The sequence below is a fragment of the Loxodonta africana genome, chromosome 18, assembly GCF_030014295.1.
Source record: "Loxodonta africana isolate mLoxAfr1 chromosome 18, mLoxAfr1.hap2, whole genome shotgun sequence".
NCBI classification, from domain to species: domain Eukaryota; kingdom Metazoa; phylum Chordata; class Mammalia; order Proboscidea; family Elephantidae; genus Loxodonta; species Loxodonta africana.
In genome coordinates, this window is record NC_087359.1 from 51,887,660 (window position 1) to 51,905,245 (window position 17,586).

At 38.2% G+C, this 17,586-nt stretch overlaps 1 protein-coding gene across 5 annotated transcripts in view; it reads left to right on the plus strand.

Annotated features, from left to right (window-relative positions):
• TADA2A (transcriptional adaptor 2A) overlaps nt 1-17,586 on the plus strand; it is a 48,004-nt gene that overhangs the window by 3,987 nt on the left and 26,431 nt on the right. For all 5 annotated transcript variants that reach the window (XM_064271381.1, XM_064271380.1, XM_023553498.2 and 2 more), the window contains exons 3-6: nt 7,823-7,929; nt 8,924-8,983; nt 15,039-15,130; nt 17,016-17,170. In XM_064271381.1, coding sequence (XP_064127451.1) covers nt 7,823-7,929; nt 8,924-8,983; nt 15,039-15,130; nt 17,016-17,170 — 414 coding nt within the window. The remainder of the gene's footprint in view (nt 1-7,822; nt 7,930-8,923; nt 8,984-15,038; nt 15,131-17,015; nt 17,171-17,586) is intronic.

A 17,586-nucleotide genomic window follows, 5' to 3' on the forward strand; every position in this document is an offset into this window, starting at 1 on the left:
ATGAACTACTTTGTAAAGATTATAGCCAGGAAAACCCTGTGGAGCAGTTCTGTTTACTCTGTAACACACGGGATCCCACAGCAGGGAACAATTTACTCTCAGCCACACTCAAGTTTTGGGATATTTATATAGGTTTAGGCTGGAATGAAGTCTTCAGGTACAGTTAGTTCAACCCTCTCATTTTATACCATATGGATAAGGAACCTAAGCAAATTACCCCAATGCTGGGAGTTTAAACCAAAACACCCCTTTTTTTTTTTTTTTAATAATCTTAAAACTTTTTATTTGGAAATAATTTCAAACCTCACAGGAAAGTTTGAAGAACGGTACACAGAATACCCATGTACCTTTTACTCCGTTTGCTTTATTATTTGTGTTCTCTATCGATCTATGGAGAGACACGGATACATACAGATAGATAGGCAAACATACCATATTGTTTTTCTGAACCGTTTGAAGGTAAGTGGCATATATCCTGGCCCTTTACCTATAAGTACTTTTGTGTTTATTTCCTAAGAATAGGGATTTTTTTTTGTTGTATAACCTCAGGATTGTTATCAACTTTAATAAATTTAACAGTAATAAAATACTTTTATCTCATTTACCATCTTTTTTCCAGTTTTTTCAATTGACTTGATTATGCTCTTTATGACATTTTTCCTTCCAGTACGGGATCCAGTCAGGGGTTAGATCTTGCATTTAGTTTCAATCTCTCGAGCCTCCTTTAAACTGAAACATTTTCACAGCCTTCCCTAGTCTTTTGTGACATTGACACTTTTGAAGAATATATCCCTTCCCCCTTTTTTACTACAAATTTCTCATTTCGAGTTTGTCCAATCTCACTCTTCCTCTACCCCGCCCCACCCCACCCCCCATTTAGATATCAGACTTTCACTTTCTGGTTTATCTGTCCTTTATTTCTTTTTGTAAAGTTAAGCAGACGTATATATGCTTTCTTATTTTCTCACTGAAAAGATAGTGTACTATATACTGTCCATTGCATTGTTTTTCCGTTTAATAGTATCTCCTGGAAAGCACTCCATATTAGTTTATAGAGATCATTCTCATTTTTGTTGTACAGTTGCTTAGTACTCCATTGTGTGACTGTGCCAAAAGTTATTCAGCTGATTTCCAATGCTCGGACATTTAAGTTGTATTTTGCAATTGCAAATGATGCTCTACTGTGTAACTTTGGGTATATGTGTTTTTGGGTTGTTGGAGATGTATAAAAAAAACTAAAACCAAACCCACTGCTGTCGAGTCGATTCCGACTCATAGCGACCCTTTAAGACAGGGTAGAACTGCCTCATAGAGTTTCCACAGAGCACCTTGTGGATTTGAACTGCTGACCTTTTAGTTAGTAGCTGTAGCTCTTCACTACACCACCAGGGTTTCTTGGAGATGTGTATTCAGGGTAAATTCCTAGAAATGGGATTGCTGGATCAAAAGATAAATACATAGGTAGTTTTGTTTAGCTACTGCTAAGGGTTTGTGCCATTTTGCATTCCCACCAGCAATATATGAGAGTGCTTGTTTCCCCATGGCATCACTACGAAACTGGTGGGTGAGAAATATCTCAGTGTAGTTTCAATTTCTATTTCTGTTATGAGTGAAGCTGAATATCTGTTCATATGGTTAAGGACCATTATTAGTTTTGTGTGTGTGTGTGTGTGTGTGTGTGTTACCTCTGTATGTCATTTGTGATGGGAATTTTGATCTTTTTCACCCTCTCAATTTTTAAAAAATTCTTTGCATGTTAGGGGTTTTAGCCCTTATTTGCTTATGGTGTTTTTTACTTCCTTGTTTCTTCCATTCTCTTCAGCTACTCTACATTCAAGAGCAAGTTTCAGAGTCTCTTCTGACATCCATTTTGGTCTTTTCTGTCTTCCCTGTCTTTTAATGACATTTTGTTTTCTTCATTTATGTCTTTGATGTCATCCCACAACTTGTCTGGTCTTCAGTCATTAGTTTTCAGTGCATCAAATCTGTCCTTGAGATGGTCTGTGAATTCAAGTGGGATATACACAAGGCCACGCTTGGCTCTCGTGGACTTGTTTTAATCTTCTTCAGCTTCAACTTGCACACGAGCAACTGATGGTCTGTTCCACAGTCAGCCCCTGGCCTTGTCCTGACTAATGACATTGAGCTTCTCGGTCTCTCATTCCACAGATGTAGTCGATTTGATTCCTGTGTATTTCATCTGGTGAGGTTCATGTGTATAGTCACTGTTTATGTTGTGGAAAAAAGGTATTTCCATTGAATAGGTCTTTGGTCTTGCAAAATTCTATCATGCTATCTCTGGTGTCATTTTTTGTCTCTGGTGTCATTTCTATCAGCGAGGCCGTGTATTCCAACTACTGATCCCTCTTTGTTCCCAACAGTCGCATTCTGATCATGGGTAATAATTAATGCATCTTGATTGCATGTTTGATCAATTTCAGACAGCAGAAGTTGGTGAAAATCTTTGTAATTTCTTCACTTCTTCATCAGTAGTTGGTGCATAAATTTGAATACCTGTATTAACTGGTCTTCCTCATAAGCATATGGATATTTTCCTGTCACTGGCAGTGTTGTACTTCAGGATAGATATTGAAATGTTCTTTTTGACAATGAATGGGACGCCATTCCTCTTCAATTTGTCCTTCCTGGCATAATAGACCTTATGATTGTCTGATTTAAAATGGCCAGTACCACCCCATTTCAGCTCACTAATGCCTAGGATATCTATCTTTAAGCATTCCATTTCATTTTTGACAACTTCCAGTTTTCTTAGATTCATACTTCATACATTCCATGTTCCGACTATTAATGGATGTTTGCAGCTGTTTCTTCTCATTTTGAGTCATGAGAAATTATGAAGTAAAAGACCTGAACAGAAGATTTCAAAGAGCAACTCCAGAAGAGTGAAGTATTATAATGAAATGTACAAAGACCTGGAGTGAGAAAACCAAAAGGGAAGAACGTGTTTGGCATTTCCCCAGCTAAAGAAAAAATTCAGGCCTCAAGTTGCAATATTGAAGGAGTCTGTGGGCAAGTTATTGAATGACGCAGGAAGCATCAAAAGAAGATGGAAGGAGTACATAGTCACTGTACCAAAAAGAATTGGTTGATGTTCAGCCGTTTCAGGAGGTAATGTTGGAAGACAGCTACCTGGTCAGCTGATTGGAAGAGATCCATATTTGTGCCGGTTCCAAAGAAAGCTAACCCAGCAGAATGTGGAAATTATTGAACAATGTCATTAACATCAGACACAAGTAAAATTTTGCTGAAGATAATTCAAAAACAATTGTAGCAGTACATTGACAGGGAACTGCCAGAAATTGAAGCCAGATTCAGAAGAGGACATGGAACAAGGGATATTATTGCTGATGTCAGATGGATCTTGGCTGAAAGCAGAGAATACCAGAAAGATGTTTACCTGTGTCCATTGACTATGCAGAGGCATTCGACTATGTGGATCGTACAGATTATGGATAACAATGTGAAGAACGGGAATTCCAGAACCCTTAATTTTGCTCGTGTGGAACCTGTATATAAACCAAGAGGCAGTCTCTCGAACAGAACGAGGGGATACTGCATAGGTTAAAATCTGAAAAGGTGTGCATCAGGGTTGTACGTTTAGCCACACTTACTGAATCTGTACGCTGAGCAGATAATCCGAGAAGCTGAACTGTATGAAGAAGAACAAGGCATCAAGATTGTAGGAAGACCCGTTAACCACCTGCAATATACAGATGACACAGCCTTGCTTGCTGAAAGTGAAGAGGACTTGAAGTACTTATTGATGAAGATCAAAGACTACAACCTTCAGTATGGATTATACCTCAACATAAGGAGAACAAAAGTCCTCACTACTGGACCTGTTAAGTAAAAGGTGATAAATGGAGAAAATATTGGAAATTGTCAAGGATGTCATTTTACTTGGATCCACAATCAATGTCTTTGGAAGTAGCAGTCAGGAAATCAAACGATGTCTTGCATTGGGCAAATCTGCTGCAAAAGACCTCTTTAAAGTGTTAAAAAGCAAAGATGTCACTTTGAGGACTAAGGTGCACCTGACCCAAACCATGGTATTTTCAGCCACCTCATATGTATGTGAAAGCTGTACAGTGATTAGGGAAGACTGAAGAAGAACTGATGTCTTTGAATGATGGTGTTGGCGAAGAATATTGAATATACCATGGACTGCCAGAAGAATGAACACATTTTTCTTGTAAGAAGTATAACCAGAATGCTCCTTAGAAGGGAGGATGGCAAGACTTTCTCCCATGTACTTTGGATGTCTTATCAGGAGGGTCCAGTCCCCAGAGAAGGACATCATGCTTGGTAAAGTAGAGGGTCAGCAAAAAAGAGGTAGACCCTCAACGAGATGGATTGACACAGTGGCTACAATACTGGGCTCAAACATAGCAATAATTGTGAGGATGGTGCAGGACCAGGCAGTGTTTCATTCTGTTGTACATAGGGTTGCTATGAGTCGGAATTGATTCAATGGCACCTAACAACAACAACATGGTGTTTTTTGGCCAAGACAGGGTTTTTTATTTGTTTTGTTTTTGTTAATGTAGTCAAATTTATTAATATTTTATTGTATCTGGATTTTGAATGATGGGTAAAAAAAAAAAAAAAAAGAAAAAGCCTTTCCATACTCCTAGGTGATGGAGAAGTTCTGGAATACTTTTTTGAAGGGGAGTGTGTATCAAAAACCTCAGAAAACCTCCTGTATGCTCGACGATTCTGTTTCCAGGAAAATATATATCCTGAAGAACAAATACGAAATGTTGTACGACCAAGAATGTTGTCTCTAGCGTTCTTTAAAATCAGAAACAACATAATGTCCACCAGTGGGGGACTGGTTAGATTAGTTCTCAATCTTATCAGAACCAGTAATTTCTTTTTATAATATTTTTAAAGACTTTTAATATTGGGTAATGAGATATATAGATAATATAACATACAGTTAATATACGAATATGTAATAATATGTAAAACTGTGTGTGTGATTTCAAAAACATAAACATGCCCTGACTATGATACAAAGCAGAAGTAAACAGGACGTAACTTCTAATAAAATAATGCGATTTATAATCAAATAACGTGTATTTCAATATATTAGGCATGGCTACAGTAGAAGACATAATGACTTAAGTAGTCAGATGCTTGCACCCATTTGTCCAATCACGGTTTGAGTCTTAGAGAACAAATGCAGAATGATTCGGATGTGTTGTATTAGTGACTCAGGAATACCACAAGTTTGGGTAACTCCTGGTAAAGTTCTGGAAAAAAAACCATACAGTCTCCTCTAGAATTGTTATACATCCAATTGCCTTCCTAGAAGAGTCTATTTATAGTAAAACTGTCAAAAATATTTTACATTCTATTGTAGTTAGGTTCTAGGCTCATGTAATTATGAACAGGTTTTTCACCTACTTGAATATCTAGTGGGACATAATGAAAGTTGTGCAGGACGCGGACCAACTCTGTTTTATAGGACTGTCTTGAGCATTGCAAGGTTTCTAGCCTACCTGGTCGCTGCCTGCTAAATGCCAGGTAGCTCTTCTCAATCATTGTAGCAGCCAAAAAGCACCTCGCATTTCCAAAAATGCCTTCCTAGGGGGCAGTACCACCTCTGTTGAGAACCACCAGGTTAGATAATTGATACCAAACTAAACCAAACCCATTGCTGTTGAGTCGATTCCAACTCATAGCAACCTGTAGGACAGAGAACTGTCCCATAGGGTATCTGAGGAACAGGTGGTGGATTCGAACTGCTGACCTTTTAGTTAGCAGCTGAGCTCTTAACCATTGTACCATCAGAGCTAGCTAGCCATGTAATACTACTCATCCATTAAAAAGAATGAACAAGATCTGTACTGTCATGAAAAGATGACCACAATATATCGTCACATGAAAAAAACGGGCTACAAAACACGTGATTCCTACTCATAGCAACCCTATATGACAGAATAGAACTGCCCAGTAGGGTTTCCTAGGAGCAGATCACCAGGTCTTTTCTCCCACAGAGTGGCTGGTGGGTTTGAACTGCTGACCTTTCAGTTAGCAGCTGAGTGTTTAACCATTGCACCACCAGAGGTCCTTACAAAACATATATAATACCCCACTTTTGTTTAATACGCAAGCACACGCACAAAAGAGGGGCTGTAAGAATATCAAAACGTTAATGGTGAACATTTCAGGGTAGTGGGTTATGGACAATTTATACTTTATACCTTTATGTCTAAAATTTTAGCAACTATAAATATGGGCTGCTTTTATAAAATAATTGCTTTTGGACCTGAGAGGTTAAAAGCTCTTTACTAAAATGTGGTGTGTTCGTGTAGTAGAATATTATTCAGCCATAAAAAGGAATGAAAAACTGATACATGCTACAATGTTGATGAATCTGGAGAACATTAAGCTAAGTGAAAGAAGTCAGATATAAATGGTCATGTACTGTATTATTTCATTTATATGAACTATCCAGAATAGTTAACCCATAGAGACAGAAAGCAGATTGGTGGTTTGCCAGAGGCTGAAGGAGGGCATAGTGGATAGTGACTGCTTAATAGGTGCAGTGTCTTGGGGGTGATGGAAATGTTTTGGAACTAAACAGAGGTGATGGTTGCACAACACTGTAAATGTCCTAAATACCACTGAGTTGTGTACTTTAGAATGATTAATTTTATGTTTTGTGGATTTTACCTTAATTTAAAAAAAAGACTCTGATTTGCGGCTGATGCTGTTTTTGAGAAGTTTGAGGAAAGAAAAGCAAACTTAAGTCAGTGAAATAACAGGAAGAGGGTAATTTGGTAAAAATTGGCATCTAGCGATTAAATATTAAATAATTTTCATTCTTCTGTGTCACAATTTAAAATGAGAGAAGTGGGCAGCTACTGCCAGGAGTAGTACATACATTTCTCACCCCTGTCAGTTTCCTCCAGGTCTTCATTTAGAAGCAACAAAAAATAGTACTCCCCACTTGAGGAGAAAAAGATGCCTTGAAGAGTGTTTCTTGAACTTTAGGGAGGAAAATGCTGTTACAGAATGTGAGAACTGTTGCCTCAGGCTGAACAAATAAAATCCCTTTATCTACCTTCAAAGCCTTTGTTTTCTTAGACGCCTGCCATTGATCACAGAGAATGATTTACTAAATTGCCCTGATTCCACCAGAGAAGCAGAGTTTGGGGCACCAGGGACGCACATATCTGCATCTTTTGGCTTTAGAGAGTTTGGATTGTACTCCTTGCCTTACTATTTTAGAGACATAATACTGTCATTGGAAACCGGAGGAAGGTCTACTATGTTCTGTGTTTAGCATGGAAAAAAGGGAGGGAGAGACTTTGCTGAGTGTAAATCCCAACTCAGATATAAAATATAAACTGATATATTCCAAGACAGTGTACTGATTACTTGGATGCCCTCTCCTAGATTCAACGATTGCTAGCGTTTTGTCAGATTTGCTTTATCTGTCTGTGTGTTGTGTAGGTGTGTATCCTTTTTTTCCCCCTGACCTGAACCATTGAAAAATAAGTTGCTGGCATCATGACAGTTCTAGTTAAAGATTGTGTTTGTAAATTTCTGCAGGGGCCATTCTAACTTAAACGCTATTTAAAGTAGTCTGCTTGACTGTAGGAAGGCACAAAATTGCCCTGAAGTAAAAAGTAGCATTTGTTTTTTTCTTACTTGGATTGAGGTCACCTTGTCTCCATGAGCTTTTCAGCAGAACTCACTACCTGTGTAGTTTGCAGATTTTCACCTTCTTGCACTTAAAATGATCATACCATGTTTTGAAGCTAGTATATTTGTTTTTCCTTTGCTCTAGATGATCCCTCTGATAAGCCACCTTGCCGAGGCTGCTCCTCCTACCTCATGGAGCCTTATATCAAGTGTGCTGAATGTGGGCCACCTCCTTTTTTTCTCTGCTTGCAGGTAACTCACTAAGGAGAGGCTTGCCTAGTTTTATGGATATAGTAAATTCAGAGATTATTATTGATTGCTCAGGAGAGCCATACCTTATTAAGTCTGTTCCTTCCAGTCAACCCTCCACCACATGGTTTACCAGTGACAAGTTAGAGAACAGAGCAGGTGGATGAGACAAAATGTTGAATAGTCCACATCTGTCTATCAACTTAGTGCTTAACACTTTTTTTTGCCAGTGGGTCTAAAGTATTGTGACTGCAGGAAACAGCTGAAGGACTGTTTCTCCTGATAGCATCTGTGTCACTCTTTATTGTCCCAAAGAGTGATATCTGGGCAGGTGACAAACAAGGGAACAAACCATGTTGTGGATATGATAATACTAATTATAAGTGCTTACTCTGTGCCAGGCACTATTCTCTGTATTTTACATGAATTAACGGTTATGATCCTCACTACAAACCCTATGAGGTAAATATTATTATCTCAATTTTATAGATGAAGAAACTCCAGCAAGGAGAGGTTGAGTCACTTGCCCAAGATCAAGCAACAAATACTATATTCCATCAGATCCAAGATGCCATTGATTATTTCAGAAACTTTAAAATGTGTAAAAGTGGCTGAGGGAAATGATAATGTGCCTCAATTGTAAGACGAATCCTGATTTCAAAGTTTTAAAATACGAAAATAAAGCATGCCTTAGAATTGCTGAGGTAGGGCAAGTATAGAATAGGGATTCAAATGTAGGCAGTCTAATTCCAGGGCTCCTGCTCTTGTCAAAGGAGGAGTTGTCCTAGAAAAAGTTTTTTTTTTTTTTCATGTTGCTTTTTTCTCTTTGAGGGCCACTAAAAAGCTGCAGTCATGAATATAGTATCCTGTTGCAGCTGTAGACAAGATTAAATGAATTCCTCATCACAAGAGTAGAACACCCAGAAATCATCTATCCTGTTAGAAAGCATTTCAAAAAGTAGCCTATTAGTAACTTAATTTCCTTTTTGTTTTGCAGTGTTTTACTCGAGGATTTGAGTACAAGAAACATCAAAGTGATCATACTTATGAAATAATGGTAATGATGAAGTTGCATGGAATTTCCATTCATTTTTCAGTTACTGTACTGGGAATGTATCTTTGTTCCATCTCCAAGTATCTTTTTTTTTCCTCTTCTGAATTTGGTTGTCATTACCCAAGCAGTTTTTTTTTTTTTTAGAGTTTTGTGGCTCTACTCATGTATTTAAGTCCAAAAATAGTTTTATATATACTCAGATTTTTGTTTAAAATTTTGAAGTAATTTATATGAAATACTTTTTGACATTTACTGATATGAAGAGGGTATGCTACTTTTTAGGTTTGTTGATACACATACAGCAAATATATTGTTACTCTGTTTTGGCTCATAGTATTTGTATGTTGTTCATATGAGCAGTGTGGTGAAGCTTATGTCTAGTCCATCCCCCTGCCTTGGGAAATTAGTTACCTCTTGAGAGTTAAACTATAAAATGAACACATAGCAAATGAGATAATTAGTACATAAAATCACTTTCACAAAGCAGACTGATTTTTAGTCCACAATAAGACTTGGCTGTAATTTGAGTGATTGTGTTGCCACCTCTATAAAAAAAAAGCTGAGAGGCAGGCGTTGGTAGTATTCCTTCTGAGCTCTGGCTTGGGGAGTGGGTACAGTTATAAGCCAAAGTGAGTATCTCATCTGCTTGAAGATATATATACCTTTATTGAGATAGTTTTGTCAGTTATCAGAGCGTATTAAGCATATAGCTAAACCTCCTAGTTCACCAAGCAGTTTTCTGACATTTGATTTCCCACAGTTTTTCTTACAGAAAAGTCTGCTGGCAGGTATCTGCTTGACAATAATAATCTCACATTATAGATTAATCATTTGGTGCTGTGGTAGTTTTCTATTGCTACTGCTATACCAAATTACCAAAAATTAAGTGGCTTAATTTACACAAACAGATACATGCACAATGGGTCCACTGCAGCACTGTTTACAATAGCAAAAAGTGGAAGCAACCAAGGTGCCCATCAACAAATGAATGGATAAATAAATTATGGTATATTCACAAAGTGGAATACTATGCATCGATAAAGAACAATGATGAATCTGTGAAACATTTGTAACATAGAGGAACCTGGAAGATGTTATGCTGAGTGAAATTAGTTGTAGAAGAAGAAACACGAGACCACCGTTATAAGAACTCAAGAAGTAGTTTAAACAGAGAAGAAAATATTCTTTGATGGTTACAAGAGTGGGGAGGGAGGAAGGGAGGTGGGTATTCACTAATTAGATAGTAGGCAAGAACTATTTTAGGTGAAGGAAAAGACAACATACGGTACAGGACAGGTCAGCATAACTGGACTAAACCAAAAGCAAAGAAGTTTCCTGAATAAGCCAAACACTTCGAAGTCCAGTGTAGCAGGGGCGGGAGTTTGGGGACCATGGTTTCAGGGGACATCTAGGTCAATTGGGACAATAAAACCTATTAAGAAAGCATTCTGCATCCCACTTTGGAGCGTGGCGTCTGGAGTCTTAAACGCTAGCAAGCAGCCATCTAAGATGCATCAATTGGTCTCAACCCACCTAGAGCAAAGGAAAATGAAAAATACCAAAGACACAAGGTAATTATGAGCCAAGAGACAGAAAGGGCCACATAAATCAGGGACTACGTCAGCCTGAGAGCAGAAGAGCTAGATGGTGCCCGGCTGCACCCAGTGACTTCCCTGACAGAGAACACAACAGAGAATCCCTGAAGGAGCGGGAGAGCAGTGGGTTGCAGACCCCAGATTCTCATAAAAAGACCAGACTGAGACTAGAGGGACCCCAGAGGTCATGGTCCCCAGACCTTCTGTTAGTCCAAGACAGGAACCATCCCCAAAGCCAACTCTTCAGACAGGGTTTGGCCTGGACTATAAGATAGAAAATGATTCTAGTGAGGATTGAGGTTCTTAGATCAAGTAGACACATGAGACTATGTGGGCAGCTCTTGTCTGGAGGAGAAATGAGAAGGCAGAGGGGGACAGAAGCTGGCTGAATGGGCACGGAACTACAGGGTGGAGAGAAGGAATGTGCTCTCTTATTAGGGGAAGAGCAACTAGGAGCATATAGCAAGGTGTATATAAACTTATGTATGAGGGACTGACCTGATTTGTAAACTTTCAATTAAAGCATAATAAAAAAAAAATTAAGTGGCTTAAAACACATTTGTATCTCACAGTTCTGTAGAAGATTGGTAGGCCTGGCTGGTTTGCTCTAGGTCCCACAAGGCTGAAATCAAGGTGTTGGCAGGCCTTAGGCTCTTATCTGGAGGCACTGGGGAGAATCTACTTTCAGGCTCATTCAGGTTTTTGGCAGAATTCAGTTCCATGCAGTTGTTGGACTGAAGTCCGTTTCCTCACTGGCTGTCGGCTGGGAGTCGTTGTCACATTCCAGAGGCCGCCCACATTCCCTGACTCCTCTGTCCCTTTCCCCATCTTCAAAGCAAGCAACAACGGGAAATCCTCCTCACACACACAATCTCCTGCCTCTTCTTCTGCTGAACCTGACTCTTCTGCTGTTCTCTTTTACTTTGAAAGGCTCCTGTGATTACATTGGACCCACCTGGATGATCCATTATACTCTCCCTATTTTAAGATCACTTGTTTAGTAACTTTGATTCCATCGGCAGAGTCCCTTTACAGCAGTATCTAGTTAGTGTTTGATTGAATAGCCAGGAATTCTGGCTACCACAGCAATGTATCTACTTCAGTTTCTTAAAAATCCTTTTAGAAAGGGCTGCTCAGCATCTCTGAATGTGATCATTTTTGAAGTCTTGTTAAGGTGGGTTTCTAGGCGTGTAGTGCTGAGAGTCAAATCTTGGACCATAATGAATTAAAGAAATGTTGTATAGTAGAGTTCTTGGCAGCCAGCTGGCTAGCCTTCCCATACCTCTAGACATCTTGCATCTTTTAATTAGTAACTTCACTAATTACAAGACCTAATATAATTCTTTTTTCTTTTTATCAATTGTAAAATCAGTGAAGAGTTGGGGTAATATGGTCAAAGTAGGCTTTAAGTTCATTTCACCAAGGTTATTAGATCTTTAGAAAGCTAATTTAGTCATCCCATTTCACAGAAGAATGCCTAGAACCATGAGGCAAATTTATTCATTTTCATTGTGAAAATAATCCTTCAAGGGGTAATTTAATATAGCTTGGGTAGGTTGTTGAGTCACGCTTATCCACTGTAAGAAAGCTGACCATGAGCTCTCTTTAGCTATTCTGGGCACCATGTCTTCTGCATAGTGCTGAAGGCACTGACTAAGTTTCCCTCCAGGTCCACGTAATTCTTCTGAGTACATCATCCTTTTCTCACATATCCAGCACTCAAACAAACACATTTTAGAATTCTATACTTTGGGGAGCTTTTGAGGGTTAATTATACTCCTTCGCTTTTTTTTTTTTTTGCCTGTCTTATCTATTCCCAGTGAATCTTTCCTTCTAGAGTGATGACCAAGTTTGTCTTTCTGTACATGAAGGCACTAAAAGCTTGAGTTTTTGCATATGAAGCCTCAGATAACTTTAAACGGTTTTTAGTACTTTTGTCATCTCACAGTGCTATATTTTTGGGAGTTACTCATGCTGTGGTGGGTGGTGCATTAATCAAGATTTCTGAGTCCTATGCCTATTTTTGTCTTGTTTAATTCTTAGAACCTTGAACAAGTCAAGACAGCTCCTTCTGCCACACCCTCTATACCAGTGGTTCTTAAGCTTTAGTGCGTAAGAATCACCTGGGGGCACGTTAAAATGTAGATTCCTAAGCCCTGCTCTTAGAGATTCTGATTCAGTAGGGCAGGAGTTTGGTCCAGGAGTTGAAGAACATTGATGCACCTTTTTAAAAAACTGCCTTATGCCTTTTTTGGGGGAGGGGGTGGAGGTGTAGAAAGTTCTCGTTTATTTCACAGTAAAGTTGATGAGGGCTAATGATTTAATGATTATTTAATGTTCTAAAATATAATTTGGGGAATAACATGGGCTCTTCAACTAGTATGTGAGTTGTCATATTTATGGTTGTATAGTACATGGCCCTGGGTGGCACAAATAGTTAAGTGCTGGACTACTAACTGACATCTGGGCTTTGCCCAGGTTTTAGCAATTATGAATAAAAATGCTATGAACTTTTTTTGTATAGGCTTTTTGTGGATATATCTTCATTTTTCTTGGAAAAATACCTAAGAGTGGAATTGCTGGGTTCAGAGTAAATGATTGCTTAACTGTAAGGAATTGTTAAAAAGTTTCCCAAAGTGGTTGTATCGTTTTGCACTTCTACCAGCGATGTTTGAGAGTTCTACAAACTTCTTTATATTCTTAACCAACATTTGGTATTGTTGGTCTCATTCATTTTAGCTATTCTAGTGGGTATGTGGAAACCCTGGTGCTGTAGTGGTTAAGTGCTATGGCTGCTAACCGAAGAGTCGGCAGTTCAAATCTGCCAGGCGCTCCTCGGAAACTCTATGGGCAGTTCTACCGTGTCCCAAAGGGTCGCTGTGAGTCGGAATCGACTCAGTGGCACTGGGTTTGGTTTTGGTAGTGGGTATATAGTGGTATCATAAATATATATATTTTTTTCCTTTTTGCAGTTCTAATTAGGATAGAAATAAGGTCTGTACATTGCACTTAGTTGCCTCTTAAATATATTCTGTGTTCTCCCTCCATCTCTGTCTCTGTCTGTGTCTTTCGTTTCTTATAGTTTATTTGGCTTTTAAGAAGCCGGATTGTTTATCTTACAGCTGTGACTACAGTTCAGATTTTGCTGATTATGTTCCTCTGTCTTCTGTGTTTCCTGAAAATTGGTTACATTTAGAGGTTACATTCAGGTTTGCTATACTCATTATGATCATTGCTTAAATCTATTAATCATTGTGGGCTGCAGATGTTCCGTTTTTGCTTAGTAGGAATCTTCTATAAGTTGGCTCCTGCCTCCTTTTGACATGACCCTTGTATTATTTGCTTTCTGCTATACAAGATGCTTCAGACTTGTTTTGTTTTCCTGACCCTGACCTGGAATCAACCTATTCTTTAAGGGGCCCTGGTTCCTCTTAGTAGAAAATGGTACTCAGAGACTGTGAACTGGGCACTAGAAGTACTCATTGCTACTGGGTTAGTCATTGTTTCTAGAATTGTTTCTGGACATTTTCAGTGGTTAGAGTGAGAAATTTTTTTGTTAAGATAAAATGCATCATGACTTCATACTAGTACTTTCAATTCAAATACAGAACTATAAGTTTTGTTTAATAATCTTACAACTCTTACACCTGTATCTTTTTTCGAACTAAAATCCCACTTAGCAATGATGACAACATAATCACTTGTTTGCTTTAACATGTTCAGATACAGTAATCTCAGAATGACCACACCAACACTACTGAAAACAGTTTTTTGGTTTTTTTTTGCGGGGGGGTCAGTTCTTTTTTGTTCACAAGGTATGTTCTACTAGGGATATATAGTCAAATTAATGTGTCTTAAAGTAACTTGAAATAGTTCCTTTCTGTGTGATTTTGCCTTCATATTGATTCACAGGTTTATTTGTTACATTTTGCTTTTGATTCTTAGGGATTGTGTTTTTAAAATTTTATGTTACTTTATAATTATGTACAATACTTATATGTTTTCTAAGTCAAATCTATAAAATGAGGAATGTTCAGAAAGATCTAGCTTCTATCCTTGTCTTTTTCACCATTCCCTCACATCCCTATAAGCAACTGGTTTTTTTTTTAGGTGTATAATGTTTTCTTCCATTAGAGAAGATATAAACATACACACACACTCCTATTTGCTTTTCCCTCTTAGCTAAATGGGAACATGCTGTAATATTTATCTTTGTACTAAGTTAAAAAAAATAATATTTCTTCATGAGATGCATGGCGTTTAGGAGTGATAGTATTTATTGGAGACCCTTGCAGCTAATGGTGAAAATAGGGATGCAGAAGGTAGACAACTAGTAAGGATGTACGTTAGGTACCTCTCAACACAACAAGAAAGACAGTCATTAAAAAATAAACTAGTACTACAGTTGGGTTCCTCGGTTCCATTTCTTTCTCTGTTCTTAGGCAAAACTTTTTTCTCCTTAGACCTCAGATTTTCCTGTTCTTGATCCCAGCTGGACTGCTCAAGAAGAAATGGCCCTTTTAGAAGCTGTCATGGACTGTGGCTTTGGAAATTGGTGAGAGCTTGGTGCTTAGGGTTATTCTGCGCTAGTGGGCTCAAGAAGGAAGCCCCTGTTGAAGGGTAAAGGGAAGAGCCTTGAAGAGAGGAATTTGGGAGCCATATGTTTCTTTCTTACTGATCCATGATTTAAAGCAAGTCCTCTTCGCCTGTGCACGTTCTTTTCTAGGGCTGCAGTGCCCCACAGGGATGTGGGATGCCTAGTGGTCTATGACTGAGCATCTCTAAAAGGTCACTCTGGGTGTATCAACATCGGAAAGGCTGAGTGTTCCTTTCTGAATATAGGGGAAGTTTAGACTTATCAAATGTGCTTTTATATGATTTTTTATTGGCTATAGATGCTCTAATCATTTAAGAGTCAGACTTGAGGTAGAATCTTACCTGAGATTTAAGTTTCATAGATTTCCTATTAGCATTTTTTGTCATTAACTTTCGAACACCTGCCTGAGTCCAAGGTTGGCAAATTGACCAGTTCTCAAAGCTATTGCCCTAGGAGGCAACACCACTTAAAAATACCATTTTTACCATTTGGAAACAATTCCACACTGATGATTTCATTTCACACTAATACCTAACTAGATAGTGGAAGCATTCGTGAATATATTTTGTTCATGAACAATCTGAAGCTTAGGGAGTTAAAATTGTTTGTTATGATCACATAGCTTATTACTGAAGGGCTCTTAACTAGATCCTCCCTGTCCTGATTTCCTAGTGTATGTAATTTTTCCTTATATTAATCAGAATATATTATGTTATTTCTCTTATGCTGAGGGCCCTGAAGAAGACCTGAGTTCCATTCACGTTTTGCTTGTATTCATTCATTTAGCATTTATTAAACGTAAAATATTGTGTACTACGGAAAATAACAGAGAAAGTAGAAAAAATGAAGAGCTTGCTAGTTATCTTTGGCCTGGTTTTTATTTTTTGCTTCACATTCTTTCTAACTCTCCAAAATGGGCTAGTCCTCCCTGCCCCCCTTTCCTCATAGTCAACTGCATAAAAGACTATTTATTGCCTCTCTACTCAAATTGGGTAAGGCACTAAGCGGGGTAGTGAGGGGGGCTATAGCTAAGAATTAAGACATGGATCCAGCTCTCAAGAAGTTTATAGTCTATTAGGGGAATCAAAATATATATACAAATGGTTGAAGTAAACAAAGCAGAGCATAGTTACACCTTAGGAGAAAGATAAGTAGAATACTGTGGAAGAGAGAGGCTGAGGCAGGGACCTTGAGAGATATGATCTCTACCTCTTCATCATCTGGGCTAGGAGTCAGGGATCTTGAGTATAAATTCTGACTTTGTCACTTACTACCTTTGTATTCTAGAACAAGTTTCTTAACTTTTGGGGGCATCATTTTTGCTGCTAAATTGAGAGAGTAATAATATCCACACCACAGAGTTAATACTAGGGTTAACTTAAATTTATGTTGTGAAGGTTTCTAGTTCAGAGTCTGGCAATACTGGAAGCTGTAGTAAAGAAATGTTTGTTCATGTGAAATGTTTTGTAAACTATAAAACACTGCAAATATAAAACTATATGTGTATTTTTAATTTCTGAAGTGGTTTAAATATTTATAGCAATTCTTTCCTTATAGACTAGCTCACAGAGAAATTTAAAATTTTTTAGTGATTTTTCTTTCTTTTGGTTGAATAGAGAACTTTTTAGATATAATTTCTATATCTTAGAATAACAAGATTTGGAATGTCAGATTATACTTACACTAGGCTTATATTTGTCTCATTGTTTTACTGATACCTTCTTGATATCATTCTGGAGGTATCAAACTCCAGATGTTACATGGAAAGAACAAACCTTGCTTTTAGCATTACGCATAAATGAAAGCTCTGTTTCCTTCTTTCTTTTTCCCATTCCTTCTCTAGGCAAGATGTAGCCAATCAGATGTGTACCAAGACCAAGGAGGAGTGTGAAAAGCACTATATGAAGCATTTCATCAATAACCCCTTGTTTGCTTCTACCTTGCTGAACCTGAAGCAAGCAGAGGCAAAAACTGCCGACACAGCCATTCCATTTCACTGTAAGAGCCTCCTTTATTTTGGTTTGGGATACTTAGTTCATCCTTAGGCCCTGTTTCCGTAGTAGATAAATAGTGGTTTGATGTCTTAGACAGCTAAAAAGCTAGTGGAAGATAGAAGAAGTTGGCATGACAGTTGTTGAGTGTCAGGTCCATAACATGGCAGGGTGGGAATGTATCCCAGGGATCAGAGATCTATACTGGATAAAGGGTGCCTGGAGCCAGTTTGTAGCTGTACCCACTCTGAGTCCCTTAAGCATATCAGTTAACTTTAACGCTTGCTTCTGCAAGTGAAGATGTCCAGAAAGGGCCGACCTTCTCATGCTGTTGTAAGTATGAGTCTTTTTGCAATTCCTTCAGAGAGTTAGTGATCATAGATATTAGTTACTTAAGAGAATCCAGTATTTGATTAATTATTA